The 16,655-nt window shown below is 38.9% G+C and overlaps 1 protein-coding gene across 1 annotated transcript in view; it reads left to right on the forward strand.

The window, feature by feature from the left end:
* Positions 1-16,655, forward strand: part of cdh13 (cadherin 13, H-cadherin (heart)) — a 326,125-nt gene that overhangs the window by 290,536 nt on the left and 18,934 nt on the right. The window contains exons 12-13 of the mRNA XM_055155478.1: positions 7,019-7,252; positions 12,857-13,090. Coding sequence (XP_055011453.1) covers positions 7,019-7,252; positions 12,857-13,090 — 468 coding nt within the window. The remainder of the gene's footprint in view (positions 1-7,018; positions 7,253-12,856; positions 13,091-16,655) is intronic.

The raw sequence follows: 16,655 nt of genomic DNA on the forward strand, positions 1-16,655 counted from the left end.
TCTGAGGACCGATAAGGAAAGAATTTAATGTGGAAAAAGGATGTTTTTAAAATAAGTCCACACTTTACACTGCAGACCACGGAGTGACCTTGGTTTTGAGAGACATTATGTTTTGCACCTACTTTACTCACAATAAACATAAAGCTATTTCAGGCTTGTGCTTAAAGAAATAAATGTACACAACAAAAATGTACTGTAGTGAGGCCGTGATATATAAGTTGGGACTGTTTTGTATATCGGCCAGGTTGGGGTAAGCGGGGGTTATGGTTAGAAAAATAAAAAATAAAAACACCTTAAATCTCTAGTAGAAGCCAGGCTGGCTGACCACCTGTTTAAAGGTCTTATATTACACAAAATATCTGAACCTTAAGACAAGTCAGAATGTTGGACATCATTAAAAACGTACCTGAAATTGTGTCTTGTTTCATTCACACATGTTTGAGTAACTCTTTATTGCTAGTCTGTCTACATTTCCAAACTCAAAATGCTCTGCTCCACCTTGTGATGTCATGAAGCTTTAGTTTTCAACAGCTCTTTTTACCTTTAGTTCAGCAGAGATTGGCAGTTCGAGGGCTAAAATCATTCAAGTGATTCTAGTGAAGATGTATGGAGTGAACACAGTGGAGCACTTCCTGTATTACCACATGACATCACAAGGTGAAGTAAAGTGTTTTTAGTTTGAGAGAAGAACAGTTTAAATATGCAGGATTTGTGTGTTAAACATGTGTGAATGAAAGAAAAGACAACTCCGGGTATGTTTGTGATGAGGAAACATTATAATTAGATAAGAAAATAGTGTAATATGGGCCCTTTAACGTAAAGACATGTAGACAGTCAGCGTCTGTTCCAAATACTCTGTTTGTATGCTTCTTCTCTTGTGTAACATTCTCGCAAACTGATTTTATTATCCTAAAATGTAGATTGTATCATTCCATCTTCCTTTTTAAAACAATGTAAGCAATTTGTGGTTGAACATATTGCACATACGCTCTAAAGACCATTTTTAGAGAGCAGAATTTGAGTGGTGTGAATAGGCGGCTAGCAGACAAGCTTCAGTAAACCCCTGGGAAATGCTGCTGATTGTCGTCATGGTGACGCAACACCTATTCAGAGGAAATGACGGAAGCGAACGAGCAGAGAAAGTGAGTGATTATAGGTGAGGGAGCACTCAATCTCAAAAAAAATTGTGGTAGGTAGGAACCATAGTCTGTATAAATGGATATAGCTAACCCTCTGGCCATCAGTTTCCAAAGGGGGCACATCCGACTCTGTTTCCAATTGACTTTATATGAAAAAATTGTCACTCCTCTGTCTGTAATTGCTGCAGTGAACCTCGTCACTTTAATCTTAAAATGTTCATTTTCTCTATACATGATCCTGGTGTTTTTATTTCGCTATTCCTATTCCTAATATGGAACTCGGCTCTAAATTCGCTCCTATAACTGCTAGCCTCCTGAGCTGAACACTGTGGTTGAAGTCACACTCCTTTAGTCCAATTCTTACAGTCTATGGTATGAGCTGGTTCTGATTGTAACTGAGGTGTGGACCGTTACATTGGCCATGTTTCTTTATCAGCACTCGCTAACATACGCCCACTCCCCAGACTGAATGTTTGGCAGAAGAGAAATTGGAGTTGAAATGAGAAAATCTTCAGAGCTGCGAGTGAAGCTGTTGTATAAATATCTTACTATTTCAAGTCAAATGGCAGGTGACAAATGCACTATTCCAGGGAAATTACCTGAGACAATTGTTCTCTGGGGAGAGCTTTGCATCAGGCCTCTTGATTTACATTATCCAACATGCTCCAGTAGAATGCAATTTTCTTTTACTATTTTCACATTCCTCCAACACAAATAATTAATGTAACTAGTTAACCTATAATAATGTGCAGTGGCTGATAGTAACTCTGTTGGTGTTTGTCTACTGACTCGAAGGTTGGACGTTCGAATCTCACTACGACATAAAAAAAAAAATCACTGGTTGAACGATCAGGTCCACTGACCCACAGGGTTGCGGTGTGATTCCAGCTCCCGCAGATGACTGCTTTTGATGTGTCCTTGGACAAGACACTTAACCCACCTCTCCCCCAGTTCGTACATTGATGTATGAACGTGCGTGTGAATGGGTGAGTGGTTCCTTGATGTAAAATGCTTTGAGTGTCTTGAAGATGGAAACACGCTGTGTAAAAATGTGACCATTTAACATAAAATGTGCAACCACTGCAGATAAGAGAACACTGGAATTAAAGAGGCTTGCACCTAGGGGTGTGCAAAAATATTGAAATATTGATATATCGTATGGTTTAATTTCATAATATTGTATCAATATCGTGGGCTGCTGTGTCGATATATTGCCATGGGTGGGGTTTTTTTTGGTATATTTTACTAAATTATTTTGTGAAAGAGCTATGCATGTTTGGATGTTTGTTTTTGCAGTACATTAGACATACTCAGTGTTTTGAGTAAAATGGGCATTTTATATATTAACTGCACAAACTTAGTGGTTTAATAAAGACTTTTAATATCACAGTCTTTGTTTTTTTACTGAACCGTATCGGTTTTAAATATATCATATCGAATGGTATTGAATCGAAAGCTGACTGTATCGAAAAATGTATCATATCATGGCTTATGTATTGAGATATGTATCGCATAGGCAGCTTCTCAAAGATACCCAGCCGCACTTGCACCACTACAGGTATATTGTATAAGCAGCTCTTGAGGTCAAAATAAGTGTGCTGTGTGCTGTCTGCATCTGTCTGCATTTTATTTTCCGACAATCAGGAAGTGCACATTAGCATGCCAGTGTTTGTTAACTTTACTGTCACGGCAAAGCTCCGCTCTGTTGTGAAACTTGTGAAAAACACTTATTGTAAACTCATCGCCATGAATGATTAGGAGGTTTTGAACGTATAAGGTAAGTAAGGAATAACTTTGGACCACTGCAAATTGTTTGACAAGTTCTGTTTTCATGTTTTAAGATGGTAAAAATCATGTACAGCGTCTTGAACAATGGCATATTCAATAATAAATATGAAAATTGTAGTTGTAGTGCTCATATGCGCCCACTGTGGTAACTCCTAACCAACAAAGTGGTGTGAGTTGGAGGCCACCAGACAAGCTCCATTGAGTCTAAGCTATGACCGATCAAGACAGGCGTGTGATGCAGCGGTGATAAGGAGGAGAGGCTGGAGCGTAGAAGCAGAGAAATGGTGTGATTAGGTGTGAGGAGTACTCATTTAGGAAGACAAACAACTTCATTTAAAGCCAGTGGAGCACACAGCCTGCCTCTCCCACCACCAACGAGCTAAATTTGCATCTTTTTGTGGTTGGTTGGGGCCTGTCGTCCTCATGACACATTCGGGCCCATGTCTTGAGTGATAATAGATTATCACGGATCTCGTCTCAAGAGCTACAGTCTTTGATTTGCTTTTGAACACATTTCACTGCTTTTGAGGCGTGCCTGATATTGTCACAGCTCTTCTTATCAACAGAACCCAATGGTGTTTTGCTCTATTTCTCAACTGCACAAGGAATAGAAGCAAAATTAAAAAAAATATAAAAAAAATAAATAAAAAAAATGAGAAAGTATATAATTTCAAGATTCCCACTAGCAACTTCAAAGGTACAGTATGAAACTTTTCTGGTGGTTATAGTTTTGTTTTTGTTTTTTTCTTGATCTTTTACACAACTTCTCCTTCCTGTCCCAGATACCAATTGTAAAGGTCCTAATTAAAGGCCTGTATTACACAAAATGGACTCTTTAAGCTTTAACTCCTCAAAATCATACCTTGTATGTTTGTTTAAGCCTTTATTATTAGTCTGTCCACATCTACAAAGCTCAAAATGCTCTGTTTTGCCTTGTGATTAAGTGGTAGTTTCCAAGTTAAAAGCTACCTTTTATCTTTTTTTTTTTTTTTTAGTACAGGTTGGAAGTTTTAGGGTTGAAATCGTCCACGCGATTCTAGTGAAGGTGTCTGGAGTGTTTTCTGTTTAAAGCTCAGCCTGCAAAGTTTGTGCGTTAAACATGTGTGAATGAAACAAAACAAAATTCCAGGCATGTTTGTGATGAGGAAACAACATTATAGCATAGATCAGAAAACAGCATAATATGGGCCCTTTAAATGATTTAAGAAAGTGCCATCCATCTCTTAAATTTCATTTTTCTGATTGCAAAACATATCCGGTCAAGGCTAACTTTAGCTCTCTGTTCTTCTTATATATCTTTACTAAAGTTTACTAAAGAGTCAATCCTTAACAGATTTCTTTAACATTTTGACCTCCCTAAAATGGTTGCACACTCACACTGGCTTTATGTGTGCTTATGTGGCTTGGCCTAGTGCCAGTGAAGCTGTACATGCACATTTATGACTGTACTACTCCACATCTCTCCTGCATTATACAGAAAATATGTAGCACTCAGTCACTTTGGCCACAGGAGATTTTCAGCTTGGACTTTAATATAGCTTATGCCATAAGAAGCTGCTCCTCCCAGCTGTAGATATAATCCTGAATGATGAAATGTCCAATCAGAAGTAACTGGCGTGTATCCTGTATTACGTAGCATAGATTTTTTTAATGTAAACTTATTTTCTCTGAACTTATAGGCAACATATTAGCAGCAAAACCCAGAGAGGCTGATGCAACCCTTTCATTGTACTACACCATGCATGACCAAACAAACAAATGTAAAATACAACTATACAGTGCAATGGTCTTACAGTCTCTAGCTCAGTGACTAATTTGAAGCTTAGCGGTTCAATCCCACCCCTTCTGCTTACTGTGGATGCTTGTTCCACTTAGACTTAGACAAACTTTATTGATCCACAAGGGAATTTGGACACAGCAGTTCACCCATCACAATATGATACAATAACAAAGAGCAACAATCTAAATGGCAATAATAAATTAAAAATAAATAGCAAAAATACTGGTGAAAATGGTGTCAAATACTAGTCAGGCTGGCGCGACCTAGTGCCTCCACTCAATTTAATTTCTCTCCAGCGACTAGACCAGGAATCAGAATAGACTAGACTTTTTGCAAGAACCCCAGATGTTGTAGACCATGCACCAGCCAATCAGTGAAGAGCTGTGAAGCCATGATGTCAAACTCAAGCACCTGTCTGGGTCCCTTTTGTAGTACAGCACAACAGTAAACAAAGCGGTCGAGATAGATGTAGCCATACATTCAGTGTTGGCAAAGATTCCGGAGATTGAGGATTTAAAGCTGGAACAAAGAGAATGTTTGGCGAATCTTATGGGATTTGGGGCATTACATACATCACGACCAAATAGCAACCATTGGTTAATAAAAAAGTACCCACCTACCATTGAGCGAACAAACCTTATTGCTATGAGGTGAGACGGTTTCCACAAAGTGAAACCGGCTGATGAATCAGACAATACTGGTGAGACTAGTGTCAAATATTAGCCAGGCTGGTGCCACCTAGTGCCTCTGCTCAATTTTATTTCTCTCCAGCAACTAGGTCAGGAATCAGAATACAGTGATTCGCAAAAACCCCGGAAGTGCAAGTTCGAGTCATACATTCTGTGTTGTCAACAATTCCCAAGACTGAGGATTTAAAGCCGGAACAAAGAGAATGTTTGGTGACTTTCATCAAGGGGAAAGACGTTATTGCCCTTCTTCCTGCAGGATTTTGGAAAAGCTTAATATACCATTTAGCCCCGTTAGCGGCACATATATGTCACGACCAAATAGCAGCGATTGGTTAAATGATAAAAGTACTCGCCTACCATCAAGCGAACAAATTCTAACACTGCGAGGTCAGATGCTAGTCAAATACGGCATAATTACAGAACTGCACATACAAGTAAAAACAGATAGATAGTATATAGAAATATAGTAATACAAATATATCTCAAGTATGTACTGTACAAGCTGTGTAGGTGCATGTAAGATTTTACTGTCAATATTTTAGCCTGAAGCATTATGAAATCTAATAACTACTTGTGTATCCTCACTCCACTACAGTGTATGGGAGACTGAACAAAATAATACGCATTTATGTCATATTGTCAGCATTTTTGTGTAATATATATATATATATATATATATATTTGTTTTGAAACTGGCCTTATCAGCATTCTCTGTTGGAAACATAACTGCCTCCTGTGTGCAAATTCTCCATGTGTCCTAGCTTTAATTCCAGCCTCACTTGACATTTATAGCGCATACTGTATATCTTGACTTGTTTCCTGTCTTCCCCGCACTAAATCTCACTCACTTTTTACCCTCGCAAGGTGGAAGAGACTCATTTTCCAATTACAGATCTTGTCTTAAGTCCTAAGTTAATTGTCTACTGACCTCCAGAGTTGTTCAGGACATTGCATGCTGTTTTTTTTTTTTTTTTTCTTTAACCTGCAATCATAATAAAACAGAAAAGTATTAGAGTGCTGCAGAACATGCCTCGCTACAGCCTAATCTCATACAAACACACAAGATGGCCACGTGCCAGCTTCAAATGCTATTTTGCAAACCATGAGCCTGTGATTCATATTCTTCTGGCATTGAACAGACACATACTTACTGCTTTTTGTTTGAGTTAAATTTGGTGAGATGGGCAAAGATGAATTGTAGTGCAGCTTGTGAAGTATATTGGCTTTGGAGTGTCTGTGCTGTTTTGACATTGTACTTTTAAATTGTTTAGAAGACAGTTTATGAAATGAAATGCCCTGTAGCTGACTTTTTTTTTTTTCCCCCCCATGTATAAATGCAAAATTCATCTTGCCCCAGTACAGATATATTTTATAAGCAGCTCTTGATGTCAAAATAATAGATAGATAGGTTGGGTCAGGTTGCCCACGTCATCTTATTGTTCAAGTGATGACTGAAGTATTCTTCATTAAAACAAAAAAAGGAAGTATTACACATTAGAATACTAGTTGTTGTTAGCTTCAGTGTCGCTTCAAAACTCGACTTAGTTTGAAAGCTGTTTGCCTTTTGCCTTTGTTGTTGCCTTAAGAGCATGACAATTTCTATTCTTTTTTTTTTCTCCTAGGTAATCCTCCAGCGACAGGCACGGGCACGTTGATAATCTACCTGGAAGACTATAACGACAACGCCCCCTATGTGGTGCCGTCGGTAGCGCGGGTATGTGAAGATGCCCATGATATTAACGTGGCCATAGTGGGAGGCAGAGACAAAGACCTACCACCCAACGGCGCCCCCTTCAAGATAGAACTGGGAAAACAGCTGGGCCTAGACAACACATGGAGAGTCACAAGAGTCAATTGTGAGTATTGTATGTCTTCTGTCTTGCAAAAAATGACTACAACTCTAATAGATTAAAGGTGCATTGTGCAATTTTTCTTATGGAGGGTCCCTCATATGCTTTTCTCCTTGGAAATGTAATTGCTTTTTCTGGAATGTTTCACAGTATTAAATCTTTTTACATTCATAAAGACCTAACCAGATCAAGTCACAGGTCAGATCTGTGGAGAGGCAACCCCGCTCACAGTCAGAACACCTGTTTTTCTAGGTATTTTTCAGCTATTGCATTTAATTTACCTCCATTAGGCAAGACAAGGAAAGGCAAGTTTATTTGTATAGCATAATTCACAAAGTACACACACAGCACACAAAGTAATTCAAAGTGCTTTACACAATAAGAAATACATAAAAATCCAAATAAAATAAAATCAAAACATAAATGATCATCATAGAATTAAAATTAGACAGAGATGTTAAATTAGAGAGAAGAAGAGTGCGGAATGAAAAATGAAAACCTTTCAGTCGTATGCACAGCTAAGCAGAACTGTTTTGAGCCTGGATTTAAAGCTGAGGCTTGTCTCACATGTTCAGAAAGACTGTTCCAGGTTTTAGCTGCATGAATCTGAAACGCTGACTCCCCGTGTTTAGACCTGACACTGGGCACCAGCAGGAGGTCGGTCCTTGAGCTCCTCAGAGTGTGAGATGGTTCATATGACACTAACATGTCACAGATGTACTTTGGTGCTAGACCATAGAGAGACTTGTACATAAGCAGAGCCGCTTTAAAGTCTCTTCTCTGAGCCACAGGAGCCAGTGCCATTAGCTGTCAGCTATTCTTCCTGGAGACCTATGTTGCATGTTTTTGGGGGTTTTGGGAGCTATAAAACCACCTGTAATTTAATACATGGAAGGTAGAGCTGTTTAATGTCCCACTGTGGAACATTGCAGGCAGAGCAATGACAGATCCATAGAAACAAGCAACTCCATCCGAAAAGTTACACAGTGTACCTTTAAGTCAAAAAATGTAATTAATTTTACACAATGAGGGAAATATGTATACAGCTATTAAACTAACCCTGAATCCTTTAACTGTTAACACATTATCAACTAAGTCTTTGATCATGCTTTATTAAGGATTATATGGATATAGGTTATTATGGTATTAATGGTGCACTGCGCTACTGCTTGTCTCCATGGAGATGTCATTGCTTTCCCTGGAATGTTCCACAGTATGGCATTAAACTTATCCATCAAGCATGTATTAACTACAGATGGTTCTATTGCTCAAAATAACATTAATTCCCTCTGTGAACAGGGGTGACTCTCCACAGATGTGAAATGTAATGTAGCGTAGTGCTGTAACGTGCTTGTCTCCCTTGTGATAGATATGCTTGATCTGTACTGTGGAACATTCTAGACAAAGCAGTAGTATTTCCATAGAGACATCAGGGGGCGGACCCTCCACTCCACCCTCTACAAATTATGCGGTGCGCCTTTAAAGAATATTTTCAGCATTACAAAAATCGAATGCAAACAGTTCACAAATGTATATTTTAACTGAAGAAGTGAAATGATATGACACTGAATTTTTTAATAGACCACTGTAATATGACTTACATTTGTGGTAGCGTAATACTTGGGGACTATACCTGTCCTTTTCTCTCTGGATAAAATCATTTCATGTTTTTGTCAATGTATTTATCCAACCATATCTGCTATTTAACGCTGTGCTGATTTGATGATACCACTGACTCGCTCATAATTTATTAATCCAGAGCCCAGGTATTTTTAACGTTTTTATGACACAAAGATGAAGAAGTGTGTGGGTTTCTCATTTCCTTTCCAAGAACACTATTAAGTGATTCAGTCTTCCTCAAAAGCCTGTTGTCATGTGTTTGCCAAAAAGCACTCAGTGAAATAAAAACAAGAGACGGGGGAACCAAGATGAGACCTGACGATGCAGAAGAGCCCGCCGCCCCTGCACATAAATATTTTAGTGTGATCAGCGTGGCCACCTGTAGCTTCTGATTACTCCTGAGTGTAGTTTTACATGTTACTGTCACAAAATGTTCAAATCGTTCAGCAGTGAGCAAATCTGAGTCAGTGCGGATCACATGATAAACTGGGTAAAAAGCAGCTAAAATGGACAAGCCAGACATTGATTTGTGGTCGCTTGAGTGCCACTGTTGTCCGTGTGTGTTTGAGTGACAGAGCAGAGCCAGAACCTGCTCAGAGGTATTAGAGCTGACAGACAGAAGAGGAGAGAGGGAGAAACAAACGGAGGGAGAAGGAGAGAGACTGAGAGAGAGGAAGAGAGCGAGAGAGAGAGAAAGAGGAAGGGAGACTGAGAGAGGGAAAGAGAGTCATTGTGAGAGAGACTGAGAGGGAGAGAAAGATAGAGAGAGAGAGATTGGGAGAGAGACTGAGAGAGAGAAAGACCAACTGAGAGACAGAGAGAGAGGGGGGGAGAGGGAGAGAGACACTGTGAGAGAGAGACTGAAGAGAGAAAGAGAGTGAAAGAGACAAGCCTCAATCACCAGCGCTGAAAGACCCCCGCTAACACAAAGAGGTGCTCCTGCTGTGCCTGGCTCCGTGCCATGTTCTGTGGTCGTGGGCTGTGTTCTGCTTTGACAACTGATACTTTGCAGCTCATGTCATCAACACTGACATTGAAAATGTGAGGCTAACTGAAAGCACTGCTCTGTTAGAAGCTCTGTTATGTTAATTCAAGCTTTATTTTAACACAGTCTGACCAGAAAGAGTTGATTTAGTTTAGTACAAGTGTCTCCTCTCTACAGCTCAGACCTTATCTTATTACATAAAAATGACAAAAATCTCCCCATTATTTCAAAGAAAAAGTACCCATGATAAATATTAAGCCCCAAAATATATTGTTACAGCTTTCATATACTTTCATGTACTTCATATACGTTTACTGTGACAGGTTTAGTCCTCTATAGAATATGCTCAGAAACCTCCACATCGGGAAGCCCAAGCCTCTTTACCAAATGTGGAGGAGCATCTCTGAGCTTCTCCCTGACCTGACCATGTCTAATCCGTAATATTGTACACGTATTATCATAAGCAAATATGTTTAGAATGCAAATTAGCCTTGAATGAGAATCTCCATTAGTGTTATTCTGGCCACTCTCTTCCCTCTATAATTCTGACACATAAAAGACAGATAAACAGAGAGCTTCGATAACAGTGGAGCGCGTTAATGGCATTTAGAATAATAATAGTCTAAAAGTTATTCCACATGCTCTTAGTTTTAAGATGCCCGAGCCACAAATCGATATTGATACTTTGCGGTGACAAAGTAGTGCGCGGTGTCAGCAGTTCTAGAAAACTCATCAATGCGATCGATACAAGTGTTCATGGTCCTGTTTAGGCGTTTGATTTCCAACAAAAAAAATGGAGAGTGACTAACTGAAAAAACTAATACTAGCTTGCCTGTGGCTGTAATTTTAAGTATTTACTTTAATAGCTCAAATCATCTCCCCTGTTGTAGCTCAAACCAAATCAAATCTTTCTGGTCACATTGTGTTAAAGGGACAATCTGGAATTTTGGACATAGGACCTCATTTCCTAGTGAGCCAGAGTGTTGGAGACGTGTGGAGACACTTTTTTAAATATTCCATCCAGTCCTTGTATTTGCAGAGGTCACTGGTGCTAGGCTAGTGCATGTCAATGGCCATAGTTATCCTGTCACTAAAAACAGTCTTACCCACTCCACAAAACACCCGAAGCAAATCAGTTATTACACCAGACTATAGATGTAAATGTCTGTGTTGATAGCGTAATGTTTGAAATAAAAGTAACTCTGCATCGCATGAATTGTCACATGTTGAGGGACTATTTTCTCAGCAGCAGCAGAATTTTACTTAGGTGCTAGGTGATATCAGTCCGCCGCTGCCAAGCTTTCTATCAGGAAGTACAACTCGCTGCTGCTGTTCAGACATAAATCCTTCAAATGCAAGGTTGGTTTTACTTCTAAAATTGTTCTATCAACACAGACATTCACATCAACAGTCTGGTGTAATAATTGTTTAGCTTCGGCTGCTTTGTGGAGTGGGTAAGACTGTTTTTAGTGGCAGGCTAACTATGGCCATTGACATGTACTATCTTAGCACTAGCGACCTCTGCATGGACTGAATGCAATATTTTTAAAAAGTCTCCACATGTCTCCAACACTCTGGCTAACTACGAAATGAGGTCCTATATCCAAAATTCCAGACTGTCCCTTTAAAATAAAGCTCAGATTAAAGTGAGCAATAGAGCTTCAGACAAAGTAGTGCTTCCAGCTAGCTTCACACCCCCAGGGAACGTTTATGGCATCAGCTGTATTGTATTTTCATAACTCGACCTGGTTCCATCAACTTGAACCCAGAATAGTCTCGTGCAGCTGACAGATGCCAACACTTTTTAGCGCTGCTTTATCTTATCTTTTTATAACCATTTTTATTTACAGCTAAACATTGCTAAATTCATTGTTTACAGCAGAATCAGACACGTGAAAAGGTGCTCTTAGCATATTGTGACACATTTCAGGCTGAAGTGAAGCAGCTCCGGAGTTAGATCTTGTGCCTTCTAAGGAACTTTAAAGTCTGATGCAACCCAATGAAACGCCTTATGCAATGGGGCCACTGGCAATATCTGCAGCTTCATTTCACAGGGATTGGTGGCAACTATTTACCCTCCAATTATTTCAATTAGACGACTGCTTCATATAATTGCAGAGTTAAAGGTTCTATATTACGCAACATGTACTTGTGTGATCCTGAAGTTAGTTAGAATGTTGTTACCTTATCAAAAACATACCTGGAGTTGTGTTTTTTCTTTTTTCTTTTTTTTCAATCACATATGTTTGAGTAATACTTTATTGTTAGTTATTATTAGTTTGTTTACTGGTGTCACAAAGCTGGATTTTTTCACCAGTGAAGGTTAAAGGGACTGTTAATTTTGGACATAGTTAGTTAGCCAGAGTGTTGGAGACGTGTGGTGACACTTTTTTAAATACTCCATCCAGTCCTTGTTTTTGCAGAGGTCACTGGTGCTAGGCTAGTGCATGCCAATGGCCATAGTTAGCTTGCCACTAAAAACAGTCGACTCCACAAAACACCCGAAGCAAATCTATTATTATGCCAGACTGTTGATGTAAATGTCTGTGTTGATAGAATAATGTTTGAAATAAAACTAACCTTGCATCACATGAATTGTCACATGTTGAGGGACCGCCACTGCCAAGCTTTCCATCAGAAAGTACAACTTGCTGCTGCTGCTCAGACATAAATCCTTCAAATGCAAGGCTGATTTTAATTATTCTATCAACACAGACATTCCAAAATTATGAACTGTCCCTTTAAGTTATTGACTTTAATAACACAGTGAAGTATTTCCTGTATTTCAACATGACATCACAAAGTGGAGTGTTTTCTGTTTGAGAGAAGAACTCAGCCTAAATATGCAGGGTTTGTTTGTTAAAAATGCATGGATAAAACAAAACAAAAGGTCTGTTTGTGACGAGGAAACAACATTATAACATAGATCATAAAATAGCATAATATAGGCCCATACTGCCTTTTAAAAATATGATACTTATTGCTCTTCTTTGTATCCCCTGCAGCCACACACTCCCAGATCATGCTCTTGCACAGTCTGAAGAAAGCCAACTACCAGCTACCGTTGCTCATCACTGACTCGGGGGTGCCCTCCATGTCAAACATCACAGAGGTCAAAGTTCAGGTGTGTGAGTGTAAGAAGAACAAGATGCTGTGCAGTTCGGCCCAGTCCCACCACAGTAGCCCCAGCAGCTGGAGCCTAGCGGTGCTGCTGGGGACGCTGCTCATCTCCATGCCCTGTAAGTACCACCAACACTGATGCAACACGCACTGGCATACATTAGCATATATCAGGGGGACTGGGGAGGGCAGTTCTCCACATGTTTGCGGTATATGGACTGTAATACTTTCTGTTGATTGTGGAGCATGATCAACTGTACATATGCACACCCATCTGTTCAAGTGCTGCAGTTATATTGTTATTTTATTAATTAGTTTGTTGACGCACTTGGGCTGTATAAAGAAGTGAGTGCGTCAAATGACAAGCAAGACATGCCAGCAGTTATAAGAGTGAATTTAGAGCTGAGTTCCACTAGTTTACAGACAAAATATCAAAATAAAAACACCAGGATCATGCAGAGCGGGTTAATGTGAACATTTTAAGACCAAAATGACCAGGCTCACTGCAGCAGTTACAGAGGTGTGACCATTTTTAAGTAAAGTAGAGTAGATTTATATATACTGTCTATGGTTTAACATTAGCCAGTGTATAAACACTAAGCATCGACACAAATATACCAAACTTAGCCAAACTGAATAACATTTTAACTCACCAAATGTAAAATCACAAACTTTCATTTAGACAGTGTAGCATGTAGAAATTACATACAGAACAGACTCACAAAAACATGTCCTACCCATAATAATTATAAAAATTACACATACTGTACATAATTTTAATATTAACTATGGGAAATAAAAGTTGAAACCTACCTTTCAAAATTTATTAATTAATTTGCTGATAACATAACATTATATTATTAAATCATATACTGTTTTTTGTGTCTAGGCTTCACTATATGTGCACAAATATAGTTTTTATTAACAGTATTGTCAAGATATAAAGAAATAAAAGCTTTGAGTTTGAATAAGAGTTTTGCATAGAATAGACTGTTCTTGTACTCTTATTCTACAGGTGTAGTCTTTTCAAATGTGCTATAATCCATGTGGGCACTCATTCTATTTAATTTAGCAAAATGGTCTTGTTACTTTTTGCCTAGGGCACTCCCCAGGAAGTCCAGCTACAATTTGCTGTGAATCTCTCATTGAGGCCATTAGAAATAACATGAATTATTCAGTCTATTCAACTGCTCCACTGCTCAAACATTATGAACGGCATCCAGCCGCTAGTTTAGTGAAAAGAGAAATGATTTGTAACTTTGAGGTTTGTCTTCACTCTTCTTGCCAGCAGCACTTCAGCAGGGGGCAGAGGCAGGAAACAGGCAGGCTGACTGACAGGTAAAAAAGGGAGAGAGAATCAGCCCAAATCTAAGCAAGAATTCAAATAACTACTTATTCTGCATGATTTATACTACATGAAATATACCACTTTTACTACACGTTTGATTAAATTATTATTCTCAGAGATGGGTAGCCTATTATCCAGTTATCTACTAGTACAAATGAATTTATGAGAGTAGTTTAATTTCCCAATTTTACTTGAGTAAGGTACCGGCAAACGTCCACTGCTCTGTACTAACTTCCTTTTCCAATTTTATTTTCTTAATCAGTGATATGTCATTTTGGTACAAATGAAAAAAAAATCTGCTGCTCAGCATGATCTCTTTGTTGTGATTATGTTGCGGCAATGTTGGCTCCCATTGGGTACTGCAGCTTTCTATGTCATTTTAGATGAATATTTCAATTTAAAACGTGCAAATTATAACATAATGATCCATGGGTGTCATAGATTATAACTATATAGCAGACACAAGCCCAATATGCCCTCTATAAGGTTTGAGTTGACAATATTACGCTTATTATGCTTGTCTGTTATTTAGAAATGTCAGAACTTTTCTATATTTGGTATAGACATAACATGATTTATGTAAGATTATTTGAATGTGGCAGTATTTTCTCCAACTTGAGTACATTTCAGGGGCAACTTTTTACTTGTACTCATTTGATTTGTACAGAAATTAAACTATACAATTTGCTACTGTACCCACTGTATATGATTCTACAGAAGGTTGTATGAAATAATTCTTCCAATCCTTAGTAGGAAGTTAAAGATAAATATATGAAGTTAGTTCCTCTGTGGCACGGGCTGTGTACATCTTTGTTCATTACCCGTCCCTTGGAACATATTTAACCAGTCTTCTCTCATCGCACACTTTAAAGTACATATCTGAGACTTGTGGCAAACTCCAGCCTCACATTGCCACAAAGAAGTACGTGTTAAATTAAAGTGACGATGCGTGGCGAGCAACAGTGTGAGGAGGCGCCACTCGAGCGGTGATAGGCCATTAGTTGTGCTTTCTCCGCAGTGCACTAATCATACGCCTGTGCAGACTCAGCGTTTCCGGGACACCAGCCACCTCCTGTCAAACTTTTTATGGCACCGGTATCCCAGCTGGAACATTCAAGTGAGCTTTTAGCCAGTATCCTTTCGGGAGAGACTGTTATCTGCCTTCGCCATGGTGAACTGAATGAGAAAGCATGATAATTGTGTGGACATGCCGGGATGACATTACAGTGGAGAGGAGTCTTCAGGTGTCCAGGGCCTCAGCAGGATTCATTAGCCCACTGTAAACACTGCAGTGATGGGCAGTGGCATTTGTTAAACAGATAGCAGGAGCACAACATGTTCTCTCTTGTGTGTGCTGTGTTTTCTGCTGGGATGCTTTCAGGCATGTCTGGCTTACCTACAGTGTAGAGAGGAGCACTATAAAAGGTAGTATTTGACGTAACTAAAGGTCCATGCTAATCAGGGAATACTGGAGCTTTTATACCAACTTATTTGCACTTTAAAGGTAGACTGTGTAACCTACTTTCTCCATGGAGATGTTATTGCTTTGTCTGGAATGTCTGGCATTAAACTTGGTATTAAATCTTCATGGAGACCAAACCAGACCAAGTTACAGGTCAGATCTATGTAGAGGCAAACCCGCTCACAGTCAGAATGCCTGTTTTTCTAGATATTTTTGAGCTATAAAAAAACCTGTAATTGAATACATGTAAAGTAGAGCTGTTTAATGTCACACTGTGGAACATTCCAGGCAGAGCAATGACATATCCATAGAAACAAGCAGGTGATGGAGACCCAATCAAAAAGTTACATACTGCACTTTTAAATATAGACTATTTATATGATTGTATGGCCGATAAAACAGTCAAGACATTTTTTTTTTCTTGAAAATTTTGAAAATGCCTGATTTATCAGCCAGTTTCACTTCGTGGAAACCATCTGACCTCACAGTGTTAGGATTCGTTTGCTCAACGGTAGGCAGGTACTTTTTTTCATTTAACCAATCACTGCTATTTAGTCTAGCTGGTATTTTAAGCTTTTCCCAAATAAAATTCATAAAATTTACCAAACATTCTCTTTGTTCCGGCTTTAAATCCTCGATCTTGGGAATCATTGCCAACACAGAATGTGTGGCTCTTTGCTGATTGGCTGGCGCCCAAACTCACACTTCCAGGATTTTTGTAAACCGTCTAGTGTATTCCTGACCTAGTTACTGGAGAGAAATGAAATTGAGTGGCTGCACTAGGTGGCGTCAGCCTGGATAGAACATCATGTAATAGGATTTTTTCACATTATTTAAAAAAAAAAGTATTTTAGTATTTTTTAGTAGTGTAATG

This window comes from Boleophthalmus pectinirostris, unplaced genomic scaffold, assembly GCF_026225935.1.
Source record: "Boleophthalmus pectinirostris isolate CB_2022bp ecotype Guang Dong unplaced genomic scaffold, ASM2622593v1 HiC_scaffold_2, whole genome shotgun sequence".
Classification (NCBI taxonomy): domain Eukaryota; kingdom Metazoa; phylum Chordata; class Actinopteri; order Gobiiformes; family Gobiidae; genus Boleophthalmus; species Boleophthalmus pectinirostris.